The sequence below is a fragment of the Glycine max genome, chromosome 8 (genome assembly GCF_000004515.6).
Source record: "Glycine max cultivar Williams 82 chromosome 8, Glycine_max_v4.0, whole genome shotgun sequence".
Taxonomy (NCBI): domain Eukaryota; kingdom Viridiplantae; phylum Streptophyta; class Magnoliopsida; order Fabales; family Fabaceae; genus Glycine; species Glycine max.
In genome coordinates, this window is record NC_038244.2 from 42,834,302 (window position 1) to 42,848,045 (window position 13,744).

The 13,744-nt window shown below is 34.4% G+C and overlaps 2 protein-coding genes across 2 annotated transcripts; both read left to right on the plus strand.

Moving 5' to 3' along the window:
- The first annotated feature begins 236 nt into the window (after positions 1-236).
- Positions 237-2,636, plus strand: LOC100527393 (uncharacterized). Its single transcript, NM_001248520.1, has 2 exons — positions 237-400; positions 2,269-2,636. The coding sequence occupies exons 1-2, from the start codon at positions 250-252 to the stop codon at positions 2,550-2,552; spliced, it is 435 nt and encodes a 144-aa protein (NP_001235449.1). The 5' UTR covers positions 237-249; the 3' UTR covers positions 2,553-2,636.
- A 5,038-nt stretch (positions 2,637-7,674) lies between these two features.
- On the plus strand, positions 7,675-13,402 carry LOC100781251 (probable folate-biopterin transporter 4). The gene is made up of 7 exons (XM_003532070.5): positions 7,675-8,049; positions 8,428-8,555; positions 9,199-9,420; positions 10,178-10,630; positions 11,417-11,614; positions 11,700-11,837; positions 12,486-13,402. Exons 1-7 carry the CDS (start codon positions 7,969-7,971, stop codon positions 12,745-12,747), a joined length of 1,482 nt encoding a protein of 493 aa, XP_003532118.1. The 5' UTR covers positions 7,675-7,968; the 3' UTR covers positions 12,748-13,402.
- Positions 13,403-13,744: the final 342 nt, after the last annotated feature.

Here is a 13,744-nt window from a genome sequence, read left to right on the forward strand (position 1 = left end):
AGAAGACAGAACATAGGTCATGATTTTTTTATTTTCCAATTAACCCCTGAACATCTTACATAATGACACTTCAGTCCCTACTAGGTTGACTCGGTCATTGGACTCAGTGATTCAACATTGCAGCTATTGTGTCGGTGAAAAATCAATGCACTGTGGGCGTTATAAGAAAACTACCTATAAACCCAAAAACAGAGTGCTCTGAGAAAGGTAGCGTTTTTTTTGTGGTTGTTTTTTTCTCAATTCTCAACCATGGAGAAGCAGAAGACAGTGATGGGTTTGATTCTGTTGCTGCTGTTATTTGCTTCGGATGTGAGTGCTTGGACTGGTGAAATCCATGGAAGAGTTGTTTGTGATGTTTGTGGGGATTCTTCTCTCGGACCTGAAGACCATGTTCTCGAAGGTTTTTCTCTTTCTCTCTCTTTTCAATTGGCGTTTTCTCTCTCATTTTTGGGGCTTTTTTTGTGGAGTTTCTGAAGTGGAGTTTTCACTTTTTGTTGAAAGGTGTTTGCTTTTTTGTTGTTGTTCATGAGCCTTGTCATTCTTCGCCAATTGTTCAACTTGGTTGAAAACTTGACTTGTGTGTATGTTGATATCTGTGGTGTGTGGTTAGTGGTTAGCGTTTTAACCGTTTAGCACTTCTATTTCTTGCCTGATCTTTTTTGTTTTTTGGCCTGTGGAGGAAATTTGCCATAACACACTAGACCGAGGTTTTAGATTGCGGCTGCAGATGCATTTTTGTTTCGATCATTGATATTGTGAGAAATTATGGACAAATGCGCCTGAAATTGTGGCAGCAGAAACCCAAAAACCTCAATGTTGCAGCCAAAATTGCACTCACAATCATTGTTTTAAACCTTGCACTAGACTGTGTGCACTGTTTTAGTCATTATTAGCCTGTTAGACCTGGTGGCACATGGGATGTAACAGGGAAGATGTTTTCAGAATTTGTTTATTGCCATTAGGAAATGATGTTGAATTGATGATTAATTACCTCTGCTAAAAAAATAAAAAAAGATTTCCACTAAGAGAATGAGATGGCCTTGGTTGGTTTGATCATTGGATTTTCAGATATTCATAAGAATGCATAACCTGATTAACCTCTGTTGGAGTGGGAAAAAAAAATTTCCTCAATCCCAAGTGTAATTTGATACCTGGAAGATTTATGTTCCTGATCCAGTCTTATATATTGATTTTTGAATGATGGTGACTGGTTGGAAAAGATATGTTTCATGATAATCTGTTCAACCTGGTTACATTGCATTTCCATTTTCTCTTGATTTCAGTCGCAAACAAATAATCTACCAACAACAGTTAACACAAGTGGTAGCGATTTGTGTTCCTTAATAAGTAGTTCAGGGTTCGAATCTTGATTGATCCTTGAATGTGAAATAAATCATGTTAGGAGAAAAATACTTACCTTGAGGACGCTCATGATCCCGACAAAGATTAGTCATAGTCACCATTTCTGGTGGGAACAATTTCGTGCCAATACCATGGTCAACAAAAAAAACAAATAATCTTGATTCAACATATGATTTATGGATTAAACTTGTCCTAAATGCATGAATAGAAATCTCACCAAAAGATCTAGTTTCCAACTTGATTTGTCTTGCTAGGCCATTAGAATTAGAAGTATTTGATAACCTGGTTAAAGATTGCTGCTTTGTTTGCTGAGCTAAAATTATTGCAACCATGCACTTTCATGACAAATCTGTTGAAGCTAAGATAGGTTTAGCTGCAACTGTCCTTTGGAGTTCATTTTCACAATTGGTGAAAAACTGGCCTAACAGCTGATGATTTGAAGTTTTCAAGTTTCATCTTTTACCCCTAAGATTCATCTATGGAAACATATAGCATTGATTCCATGATAACCTAATTTAATGTTGTCTCTATGAGAAACGAGGCTTCTTTCTTATCCTATTGTATCTGGCTTTTAAGTAATCTCATTTTCAGAGTTAACCATTTTGGTTGTAATTCATAGTTTCATAACATCATTTCATTCTTTCGGGTGCGGTTTGGTTTGAAATTTAACAATAACAAATACAACAAACAAGGACATGTCACTGTGGTCAACTGGTCATCCTCTGCAATTGGTTTGAAGCTAAGTATATTCCTGTATATTACACTTTTCCTAGTGCATTTCAAAATCTTGGTGCAACTCAGAATGCAATTTCCACAGATTGACTTTCGCATGATTGCAACGTACTGCCAGACTATTATTTCCATTTCTTAAACAAAAGAAAAGTAATTTATAATGCTTTCATGCAGGTGCTGAGGTTGCTGTTCTTTGCATCACCAAATCTGGGGAGGTTCTAAATTATCAGGCATTCACTGATGCTAAGGGGATATACACAGTGGCCGAGACAATGCCGGAGAGTGATCGTTGGGATGCATGTCTTGCCCGACCAATCAGTAGTTTCCATGAGCAATGCACTCAACTTGGTGAAGGCAGCATTGGGGTTAAATTCAGTTACAATCATCCATCAGGACATTCACACACTGTCAGGACCTTTGTTTATCGACCCACCAGTGTTCCAACTTACTGCATTTGATATATACTAATGAGTATATGAATCTGAGAGTGTCTATGCTTGATTGAACTAGTGCAAAACTAATGAGTATATGAGCATATTTTATTTATACTATATGTATGTGTAGTGGTGTTCCGGCATGTATTTCTATAGAGCTTAGTCAAAGTAAGCATGAGACGTTTAAGTAACTGTAAATGGCAATATTATAGAGAGCAATGCAAAATCATTGTAAATGGCATTGTCATTGAGCAATGCAATGAGTCCATGGCTTAAATGCATATTATATTTTCTAGCATTACATTCATAAATACATATATGGACTGCATTAAACAATATCACATATGACACCTCCAATAGCTTTTATTGAAAGCTGTGATGTGCGGACTCGGGTACGGGTACGGGTATCCGACTCGGATATGGATCCAAGGTTTGGACCTGTGAAATTCTAATTTCAAGGACTCGGGAACACATTTTGCAAGGCTCCAAATCTTGGATATGGACTCGGGGACACGAGACATTATTTTTTATTTTATTATTATACTTTTTAAAATTACGGTGGAACATTTATTTTTAATTAAAAATATATCACAAAATATAAATACTCAATTCAACCTGCAGCATAATCTAAAGTTCAAAAAACTCAAATTCCAATTCCAACTTCAAAATTCAAATAACATGAAAAAAAAACATAAAACCTTAATAAATTAGAGTTTCCAATTCCAAATTTCAACTAACATGAAAAGAAAAAAAAAACATAAACTGAACTAACAGAAAAGCAGTAGCATAATCTCCGAGTTAGCAGCATCTTAAACTAGCAAATTCATCAACCAGCACCAGCCACCAAGTCAGTTCACTTGCTCTTCTTCATCATTGAAAAGCACACCTTCAATCTTCGGGTCATCAACATAGTCATCATCCACAAGAAGTACATTTCCACCTAAAAAAGCAATGACAGAAAATCAGTTAGCCAAAAATTGAATAAAAAACTAAAATTGATTCATAGAAAATAAGTTTCAAATATTAAAAACTTGCCAACATCCCAATAGTTTGATGGACCAACCTTGTACTCTTCCTTCTTTCTAGCCAACATGCGCAGGTTGGTGTGAACATAGATGAGGTCATCAGTCCTACTTGAAGTTAATTTATTTCTCTTGAGACTTTGGATAGCAGAGAAAGAACTTCAGTTTCTTTCACAGCAAGAGGAAGATGTAGGCTGTGTTGGACATTTTAGTGTAATTGATCTCTTTATTATGTTAAAATAAGAGTGCACGCTTGTTTTAATGTAATAACGAGATGTTCGGTTTAGGAAAATTTTGGAAATTACATGGAAGTGACTTTCAAGAAAAGGCAGTTTTTAAAACTTCCATCAACCGCCAAAAACCACCTGTTGGCAGTTTTTTTTTTTTAAGATAAAACTTCCATCAACCGCCAAAAATCACCTGTTCTTTGATCATAAATAATCATTCTGGTTCAGAAAGCATAACGGGTGACAAAACATACAAGACCAAAACAAAACTGTTGAATTATAATCTTCTGATTTTATCTGATTGAACAATTTTGGTTGAACCTCGAAATTTGATTCAATCTGAAAGTGTTATATACGACTTCAGATTTATCCAGTATTATCTCGATTTTCAAATTAATCAACAAAAGATTGAATCAAATTTTTCGAGATGACGAACGATAGTTCGAAGATGACAAGCAAGTTTGCGAAGTTGGACAAGTTTGAAGGGCAGGATTTCAAAAGATGGCAGAAGAAGATGCACTTTCTCTTGACAACATTAAAGGTGGTGTATGTGCTGAGTACACCGATGCCGGTGTTTATGGAAGACGAAACTCTGGATCAAACAATGAAGCGTTCGAAATGGGAGAACGACGATTACATTTGTCGTGGACACATTCTGAACGGTATGTCTGACTCTCTCTTTGATATTTATCAAAATGTTGAGTCTGCTAAGGAATTATGGGACTCTCTTGAATCCAAGTATATGGCAGAAGATGCCTCAAGTAACAAATTCTTAGTTAGTAATTTCTTTAATTACAAAATGATTGATTCGAGGCCTGTTATGGAACAATATAATGAACTGCTACGGATTTTGGGTCAGTTTACTCAACATGATTTGAAAATGGATGAATTCATTGCAGTTTCATCTATAATTGATAAACTGCCTTCTTCTTGGAAAGACTTCAAGCATACCTTGAAACATAAGAAGGAAGAGTTGACTCTGGTTCAACTTGGTAGTCATTTCATGATTGAGGAGTCGCTGAGGGCTCAGGAAATTGACAAAGTCAATGATAAAAACGTAGCAGGTTCCTCTTTCGTTAATATGGTAGAGGAAAGTGGAACAGTTAAGCAAAATTACAATGCTAAAGGTAACAAACGAAAATTTCAAGGAAATAAGAACAAAGGTCCAAACAAATAGACAAAATTGTCATTTTGGAAGTGTGGGAAACCTGGTCATTTAAAGAGGGATTGTCGAGTGTTCAAAGGAAAAAACAAGGCTGGTCCAAGTGGGTCTAATGATCCTGAAAAGCAACAAGGTCAAATTATAGTGAATAATTTTAATTCGAATACGAATTCAAATTATGTATCACTAATATCTGATGCATTCTATGTGCAAGATGATGACGTTGCTTGGTGGTTTGATTCGGGAGCAACAAGCCATGTGTGCAAAGATCGTCGTTGGTTCAAGGAATTTAGACCAATCGATGATGGCTCTATTGTGAAGATGGGCAATGTTGCAACTGAACCAATCCTAGGATTAGGTTGTGTGAATTTAGTTTTTACTTCCGGAAAAAGTTTGTATTTGGATAATGTCTTATTTGTACCTGGTATTCGTAAGAACTTATTGTCTGGTATGGTTTTAAATAATTGTGGTTTCAAGCAAGTACTTGAAAGTGACAAGTACATCTTGTCAAGACATGGTTCGTTTGTTGGATTTGGTTATCGTTGTAATGGAATGTTTAAATTAAACATTGATGTTCCTTTTGTTCTTGAATCTGTTTGTATGGCCTCGTGTAGTTCTATAACTAATATGACAAAATCAGAAATTTGGCATGCTAGATTAGGACATGTTCATTACAAAAGATTAAAAGATATGTCAAAAACAAGTATGATTCTTCCTTTTGATATGAACATTGAAAAATGAAAAACTTGCATGTTGACCAAGATCACTAGGAAACCTTTTAAGGATGTTAAAAGTGAGACTAAAGTCTTAGACCTTATTCATAGTGATTTGTGTGATTTGCATGCTACTCCATCATTAGGTCATAAAAAATATCTTGTTACTTTTATTGATGATGCATCAAGGTATTGTTATGTATATTTATTAAATACAAAAGATGAAGTTCTTGATAAATTTAAAATTTATAAGAAAAAGGTAGAACTTCATCAAAATGGGCTAATCAAAACTCTTCGTACGGATAGGGGAGGTGAGTATTATGATCCGGTTTATTTTCAATCTACTGGAATAATACATCAAACTACAGCTCCCTATACACCACAACAGAATGGTGTAGCCGAAAGGAAGAATAGAACCTTGAAAGAAATGGGGAATTCCATGTTATCCTATTCGGGTTTAAGTGAAGGATTTTGGGGTGAGGCTATGTTGACAGCCTGTTACTTGTTGAACCGAATTCCTAACAAAAGGAATAAGGTTACCCCATATGAACTTTGGCACAAAAAGACACCAAATTTGAGTTATCTCAAAATTTGGGGATGCATGGTGTGATATCAGTGGAGTTTGTGAGAACTCAGCATAATTTGGCCGATCATTTAACCAAAGGGTTAAGTAGAGATCTCGTGAAAAGGTCGGCTGTGGGATTAGGATTAAAGTCCATCAGAAATCTCTTATGTTAAGATACCCAATTCTCATCTAATATGACATTAGGTGTTGAATTCAATGTGGAAAGCTTAACATGTAGAGATTGGAACACATCATCGAAAGTATCCCAAAAGGTATGTGTTCGGTTCTGTAAGTTAAGGAGGTTGAAGTATAACTTCTCAATGGTTCTTTTGAAAAATTGCATTTGCAGGTGCAAGAAAGAAAAAGACTACCTATATAAGCATGAAGTTTAGCCGCTTCAAGAAGTTGGGACTTGGCTTTGATATGCTTATGAAGGATAGGGACACAGGCTAGTAAACTAGTGTCGAGCAAGAGTAATATTATAAACTATTGTGCAGATTATCTTCATGTATTCATTATGAATAGAAAGGGTTCAATCCTTAGTGACACCCTGATATTCGAATATTTGAAACGTGTAATTTGCTAAGATGAAATTCAATCGTCACGATATTTCATCTATGCAGTAGTTTGTGGTATGTTATGACTTTGGTGATTTGATCGGTAATTATACTAAAATGGGGGAGGTTTGTTTGACATTTTAGTGTAATTGATCTCTTTATTATGTTAAAATAAGAGTGCACGCTTGTTTTAATGTAATAACGAGATGTTCGGTTTAGGCAAATTTTGGAAATTACATGGAAGTGACTTTCAGGAAAAGACAGTTTTTAAAACTTCCATCAACCGTCAAAAACCACCTGTTGGCATTTTTTTTAAAAAAAGATAAAACTTTCATCAACCGCCAAAAACCACCTGTTCTTTGATCATAAATAATCATTCTGGTTCAGAAAGCATAACGGGTGACAAAACATACAAGATCAAAACAAAACTCTTGAATTATAATCTTATGATTTTATCCGATTGAACAATTTTGGTTGAACCCCGAAATTTGATTTAATCTGAAAGTGTTATACACAATTTCAGATTTATCCAATATTATCTCGATTTTCAAATTAACCAACAGGCTGTGAAAGCAACTTATATGCTAGAGCTTGCAATGTTGGTGTCAACGAACCATAACTGGCCCACCAACTCAAGGACTCTTCATGCACCCTACCTTCCATTACATGTGTTTCACTAAAAAATCTTATTATTTGTATTTTTCAATAAATTTTAATTAATAATAATAAAAATATTAAATAGTATGTTAAAAGAATATGCTGTTATTGAAAATGCCTTTTTTCAAAAAACAAGCTGAAAATTCAATAAAACATTTTGGGCAAGTCAAAGTCCTCATATTGAGAAAAGTCAAACTATCACATCCGTTTGCAAACAGGCGAAATCTGGTTCGTTTCATGGACGTGTCAGCTACTCAACTTAATGACGCAAATAACCTCTATTGCGGCGAACTTGGAGACCGTACGAGGAAGGGACAAAACCGTCAAAAAGGGAATAACTCCCGCACTGTCGAATGTCGAAACCGTTGGGAGGGAAAACGGAAACTGTTGTCGCTTCTCCAAAAACAGCCCAACTCTCGAATCAGCATCATCCTCCTACAGTCGTACTGAGAATTGAGAACACACAAAGAGGGAGACACAAACACAAACACATACACAAAAGGGTTTCAAAGAGTGAGTTTTTTTTTTTTGTCGACTATGATCCAATGGACGAAGCAGCTGAATGCTGCATTTGGGGCCTCGTTTCTTTGGCTGATTTGCATGATTTACTTCACCCAGGTTTCAATTCTTCAAGTTTTGTTTTCTTTTTATCTAAATTTTAAATCTTTTGGTGGAATCAATGATGTTTTTTTTTTTTAAATTTCTTTCCCCTTTTCTGTAAGATCTGAATTCTGATAGTTTCTTATTGGTTTTGTTACAATGGGTGTTATTGGTCAATTCATTTCTTTAGTCCTTTTTCTATGCATAAAATTGCTCTGAGCCTAAAATAGTATTTTGTTTCCTTCTTTCTTTCTTTCTTTACATTTTCTGAGGAATGATTCTGTTAGTTTATCAGTTGCTATTAGATTGCTTAAGTGTCATGCTGACATAACATTATATAATGGTAATTGATGCCTTGCCTTTTGTTTGGTTGTTTCACTTCATTAATGAATGCAGGGTTTTAGGTCTTTTGTATGGACATCGATTTCCTACCAGCTTAAAGATAATCTTAAGTTGTCACCCTCAGCTTCCCAATTTGTGTTTTCAGTAGCATTTTTCCCATGGAGCATTAAACCATTATACGGGTACGGATCAATGGTCCTTTTTTCATTGATTATTCACTTGTAAAAACACTTAATACACGTAGGGAGATTTGTTCATGAATACAAAGCACAAAAGTAATGTATCCTTATCTTAAGGCAGATTTGCAAATTATATCGGCCTGAATAAATTTAATGTGATGCTTTTTTGTGCTTATGTTTCTATAATTCCGTCATCTGTTTTCAGCTTTCATATACAAGTATTGAGAAGATATGACAGAATGATAGAAGTTATCTTTTGATTTTGAATAATGAAAAGGGAAAGAACATGGAAAAGTATGAGATAGAATTAAATTATTTATACTAGTAGTTCCTAGTATAGTTTTTAAAATGACATAGATATTCCCATCAAATGGGAAAAGAAAAGTGTCATAAAGGGATTAGAGAATACAAGATCTTAAGGGGTCTCTGGATGAACAAGTAACCTTTTCATTCAGCATGAAGAGTTTCTGCATAAACAGAATTTTAATATTACTTTCCAGTAATTCTCCAACCCACATAACTGTGTTGACTATTAAAATGTGCTGCTTAATTTTTGTAGTTTTTTTTTTGTGTATCTGTATCTGTTTGTTTACTAAATCAACTTTATACCGCTTGCTTGCAATCTGATTTTGTTACTGATACACAGAATACTTTCTGATTGTATTCCAATTAAAGGAAGAAAACGGATTCCCTACTTAGTGATTGCAACTGTGCTCTCCCTAGTGCCATGGTTTATTTTAGGCTTATCTTCAACTTTGAGGGATTCAACATGGCACCTCATGGTATTGTTGACTGCACAAAACTTGGGCTCAGCAATGGCAGATGTTGTTGTTGATGCAATGATAGCTGAGGCAGTAAGATATGAACGGTATGTCTGCATCACAAGTTCCTGATTCTCATTTTCTAATTAAATACTGCGCACGCATAAGAAAAATGCAAAAACACAAAACATCTGAATTGTAGTTTAATTTTTTTTTGGCTTATTTGCAATTTCTCAATCTTCATAATAAGGATGGAGGATGAAATCAAATACTGTGTATTCAATGGTGTGAATGTTAATTCTTGATCACTGAAAAGCAATGAAAATTGGGGAATGACTGAGAGTAGTATGATTTCTAAATATCAAACAATTTCCTTCTGTTGTTTTTTTTTTTTCAGGTTTTACTTGTGAGACTGCTTTCTAATTGTTTGCTTTCCTGTTCAAGTTTGCATTTACTAGACATTGTGGAATACTTTTTATTCATTTGGCACAAGATAATTTTTTGTTTTCATTTGATAGTATCATGCCATTCGTATCACTTGACAATTGAATTCAATAGAATTTTTTCTTTCTGTGACATAAGAAGTTCCAATCTCTTAATATAATCGATTATTGAAGGTTGCTCCCAAGATTGGATTGGTTTTGTAACTTTTGTTAATAACCTTTTAATGTATTTCAGTTATTAGACCCATGCATAAGGTTTGACCTGGAGGGAATTTCCTTTTTTGAATTTTAATGATGGATATTCTATATCTTGTATCTGTGTCTAATCTTTGGTGTGACTGTGGACTATGTACTTTGTTCATATCATCTTTGTTGAATGCTTCTCTACAGTATGTGGTTAAGTACTTGCTTTGTTGGCTAGGGCATCATTTGCAGGAGATCTCCAGTCAATATCTTGGTCTTCTATGGCTTTGGGAGGAATATGTGGGAGTTTGTTAGGGGGATACGCATTATCCAATTTACAGATAGATACTATTTTTCTTCTGTTTTGTGTACTACCATGCATACAGTTATTATCATGCTGTTTTGTGGAGGAGAACTCTGAAAATAGCAAAGCTGAACCAGAGGATTCAATTGTAAGGGATTCACATATGAATGGTAGTACCCTAGATGAAGATAGTCCTTTAACCAAAAAGTCCCACAGCAGCACAAGAAGAAGAAAGAAGGGCAAAAAAAATGCAAAAGGTAGAGCAGTAAATAGCAGCAAATCAAAGATTTATAAGAAAGGAGACTCCCTGGCATTAAAGTGGTTCCATTCTTTGAAAGAAGCAATTTATGATTTATGCCGTGCATTTAGACAGCCAATGATTTGGAGGTAACTATAGTAATATTTAAAGTTTATGTACAGTGTATTCGTGTAGATATTTTCAATTTTAATTGTATACTTTTAAGATAATGAATGATTCCTTATTGAAAGTGAATCTCCTGCCTGAGAGTTTTATCTATCTGTATAGTTTGAGTAAGTCTGCATCCTGAATCCTCCTACCTGTTCCTTAAAGATGGCATTTTGGCTACTAAACATGTTCACCCTAGTTTCTGCAACTGTCTAACTACATAGACTTGAGAGGTTTATAAACTGCAGCCGATTGAAATGATTAGTTTGGAAGAATCACTGGTTTCTACAGACAAAAGGACGTAATCAAGTTAGAAAGCTTATATTGACAGACGTTACCTTCAAAAACATTCTCTGCAATGGTTTATAACTGTGAATGAATTAGTTTGGGTGAATGATTTGGTGAAAAATACTGAACATCTGATGTCATTTTTATACTGAATCTCTAAATTAAGGTTCAGTGAACTATATACAGTAATGAATGATGAGGAATCTAGGAAACAGAGATCGACCTAATAACTCTACAATATCTAATGAACCTAGTAATCTGTAAATGGTAACCTGAATGTATTTCAACACAAACTAATAATAAGAAATGTTACAGAACACTAATCAAAACATCTGAGATATTTAAGGTTTTGATTTTTATACTCCTCTGTATGTGTGCATGGCCGTATCAATTGATGCTAATTCATTTCATGTATTATGCATATGCTATAACATGGTTATTAGTTACTAATAGTCTTTGTTATATGTTGGTGAGGGCAGACCTATGTCTTGGTTTTTCCTTGCCCACGTTACGATTCCGAATCTTTCAACCGTCATCTTCTACTACGAAACCGAGGTTTTAAAGCTAGAAGCATCTTTCCTTGGGACTTCACGGGTTGTTGGTTGGTTGGGACTTATGCTGGGCACCTTCATTTATAATCGTCACCTAAAGTATATGACCCTACGAAAAATCCTCATGTAAGCAACTAAGGATTATTTTCCCTTGGTGGATGACTAACTTATGTATATTTAATATACTGATATGTTTTTATCTTGATTACAGGTGTGCCCATATTGGTTTGGCCTTCTTGAATCTTCTGCAGATTGCTGTAGTGTCAAGGAAAAATATTGCCTTTGGCATCTCAGACAAGATTATGGTCCTTTTTGGTTCGGCTCTTGCTGATGGAATCAATCAATTCAAGTATGTTATTGCTTCTATTTTTTGTTTTAGTTAAAAATGTGCATGGTTGGATAGGTGAAAAGTATTTCCAAGAAAAACATAAAAATAAGCATGAAAGAAATGTTATTTTATGAATTTAATAGGAAATACACAAACAATACAAATGTTCTTTTTACACTGTTATCCAATCATAAATTGTCACATAATTAAAAATTGTTGACTTTTGTAAAAATTATTTTAGTCATATCTAGGGAGATTTCTAACCAGTTGTCAATATAAAAACTTTTATACCAAGTGTATCGAAATTGAGCTCTTTTATTATATGTTCACTTCATTGTCATCTTAAAATAGAGATGAAAACATTTGGTGTAATGAAATGATGATGTTTCTACTTTTGTTACATATAGTAACAAGTTAACATTTTTCATTTCTTAAAACTATCCCTGCCCCCTAATTCATCTTTATCAAGCACACCTAAATAGGCATTAGAAGTGTAGAAGATCTTTTATGATCGTGCCAATCTATTTTCCAGTGCATTTTGATTCGCCATGGGCATCTCCATTGTTGCATCTGAGTTTTTGTTGCTGGAAGCATAATGATTTGAACAATTATTTGTGCTACATCATTAGTTCTAAATCGTAACCATTTTTTTTCTGGGAAAAACTGCAGGTTTATGCCTTTCCTGATCTTATCTGGACAACTTTGTCCTCCAGGAATTGAAGGGACTTTATTTGCACTTTTCATGTCAATAAACAACTTGGGATCCACAGTGGGGTCTTTTGTGGGTGCTGGCTTGGCTTCTATATTGAACATTGATTCAGGATCATTTGACAATCTTCTCTTGGGCATCATTGTTCATGCCTTGTGCAATTTCATCCCAATTGCTTTTCTGTTTCTGATACCAAAGGAAGCTACAGGTTCTTCAACATAGATTATGACTACTACACAGGGATTGGCTTTGCTTCATTAGGTTCTTCTAGGCCTACCATAGTTGTAATTTTACACTTGTAGATGGGAATATTTTGGAGCAAATGAGGAACATATTAATCTGATTTATGCGAACTCGGATCATAGTAATTGTATATACTATTTTACTGACAATTTTGGTCAGCAAGTCTATTTTCTTGCATGAAAAATTTGAAAGGTGGTTGACACACATCTTCGTTAATTTTTATAAAGGGTTGATGACAAATAATGAGTGTGGTTTTTGGCGAATAATCACTTGTCAAAATGCTCTTCATCTGCATGCATTTTGTTGAAACAATATTATTCACTTTTTGTTTTAAGGTATCGTGCAATGTGTTGCTTCACTAAACTATCATTCTCGTTTTCTAAATTCACAACTTGTGTTTTTACAGTACATAAAGGTACATATATTTTTATAAACAAAAACCCTGTATGGACTAATCAAAATTCACCTTCAAAAGTACTATATATAAAAAAAGAATCACTTTCAAAAGTACTATATAAAAAAAAATCACCTTCAAAAGTTAAGATGGGGGCTTATAGTGAATTGGAATCTATCAATCAAATGGTTTCTCCTTGAAACAATTAGGGTGTGCTGTTTTAATTCAGAGTGAAAATAAGAAGAAAAAAAAACAAAAAATAAACAAGCTAGTATTATCTATTCACACTAGAGCCTAGTTTTGATCAAGGGACCTGTGGGATATGGGCTGACCACGCTTACGCTGCGCCACTGTGATTAGTGGTATGTTATCTATTCACACATTATATAATCCTTTTATAAATAAGCTAGTATTGCACATTGCCTTTCTCAGCTTGTTCTCTCCATTTTTTTGTAGGCTGAAATGAAGGTTGTATATAAATAATCAAATTTATTTCTAAAATTACGGGATTGGATAAATTGATTCTTGAAAAATAAAATATTTAAATTTATTTTTTCAATATTATATAAATTCATTAATTTT

Bases quoted from the DNA above. Each gene is read 5' to 3' on its own strand.
- LOC100527393 (NM_001248520.1), top strand. From the start codon at position 250: ATGGAGAAGCAGAAGACAGTGATGGGTTTGATTCTGTTGCTGCTGTTA. The intron at 401-2,268 runs GTTTTTCTCTTT...GCTTTCATGCAG, and splicing joins TGAAGACCATGTTCTCGAAG to GTGCTGAGGTTGCTGTTCTT.
- LOC100781251 (XM_003532070.5), top strand. From the start codon at position 7,969: ATGATCCAATGGACGAAGCAGCTGAATGCTGCATTTGGGGCCTCGTTT. The intron at 9,421-10,177 runs GTATGTCTGCAT...TTTGTTGGCTAG, and splicing joins GAGGCAGTAAGATATGAACG to GGCATCATTTGCAGGAGATC. The intron at 11,838-12,485 runs GTATGTTATTGC...GAAAAACTGCAG, and splicing joins GATGGAATCAATCAATTCAA to GTTTATGCCTTTCCTGATCT.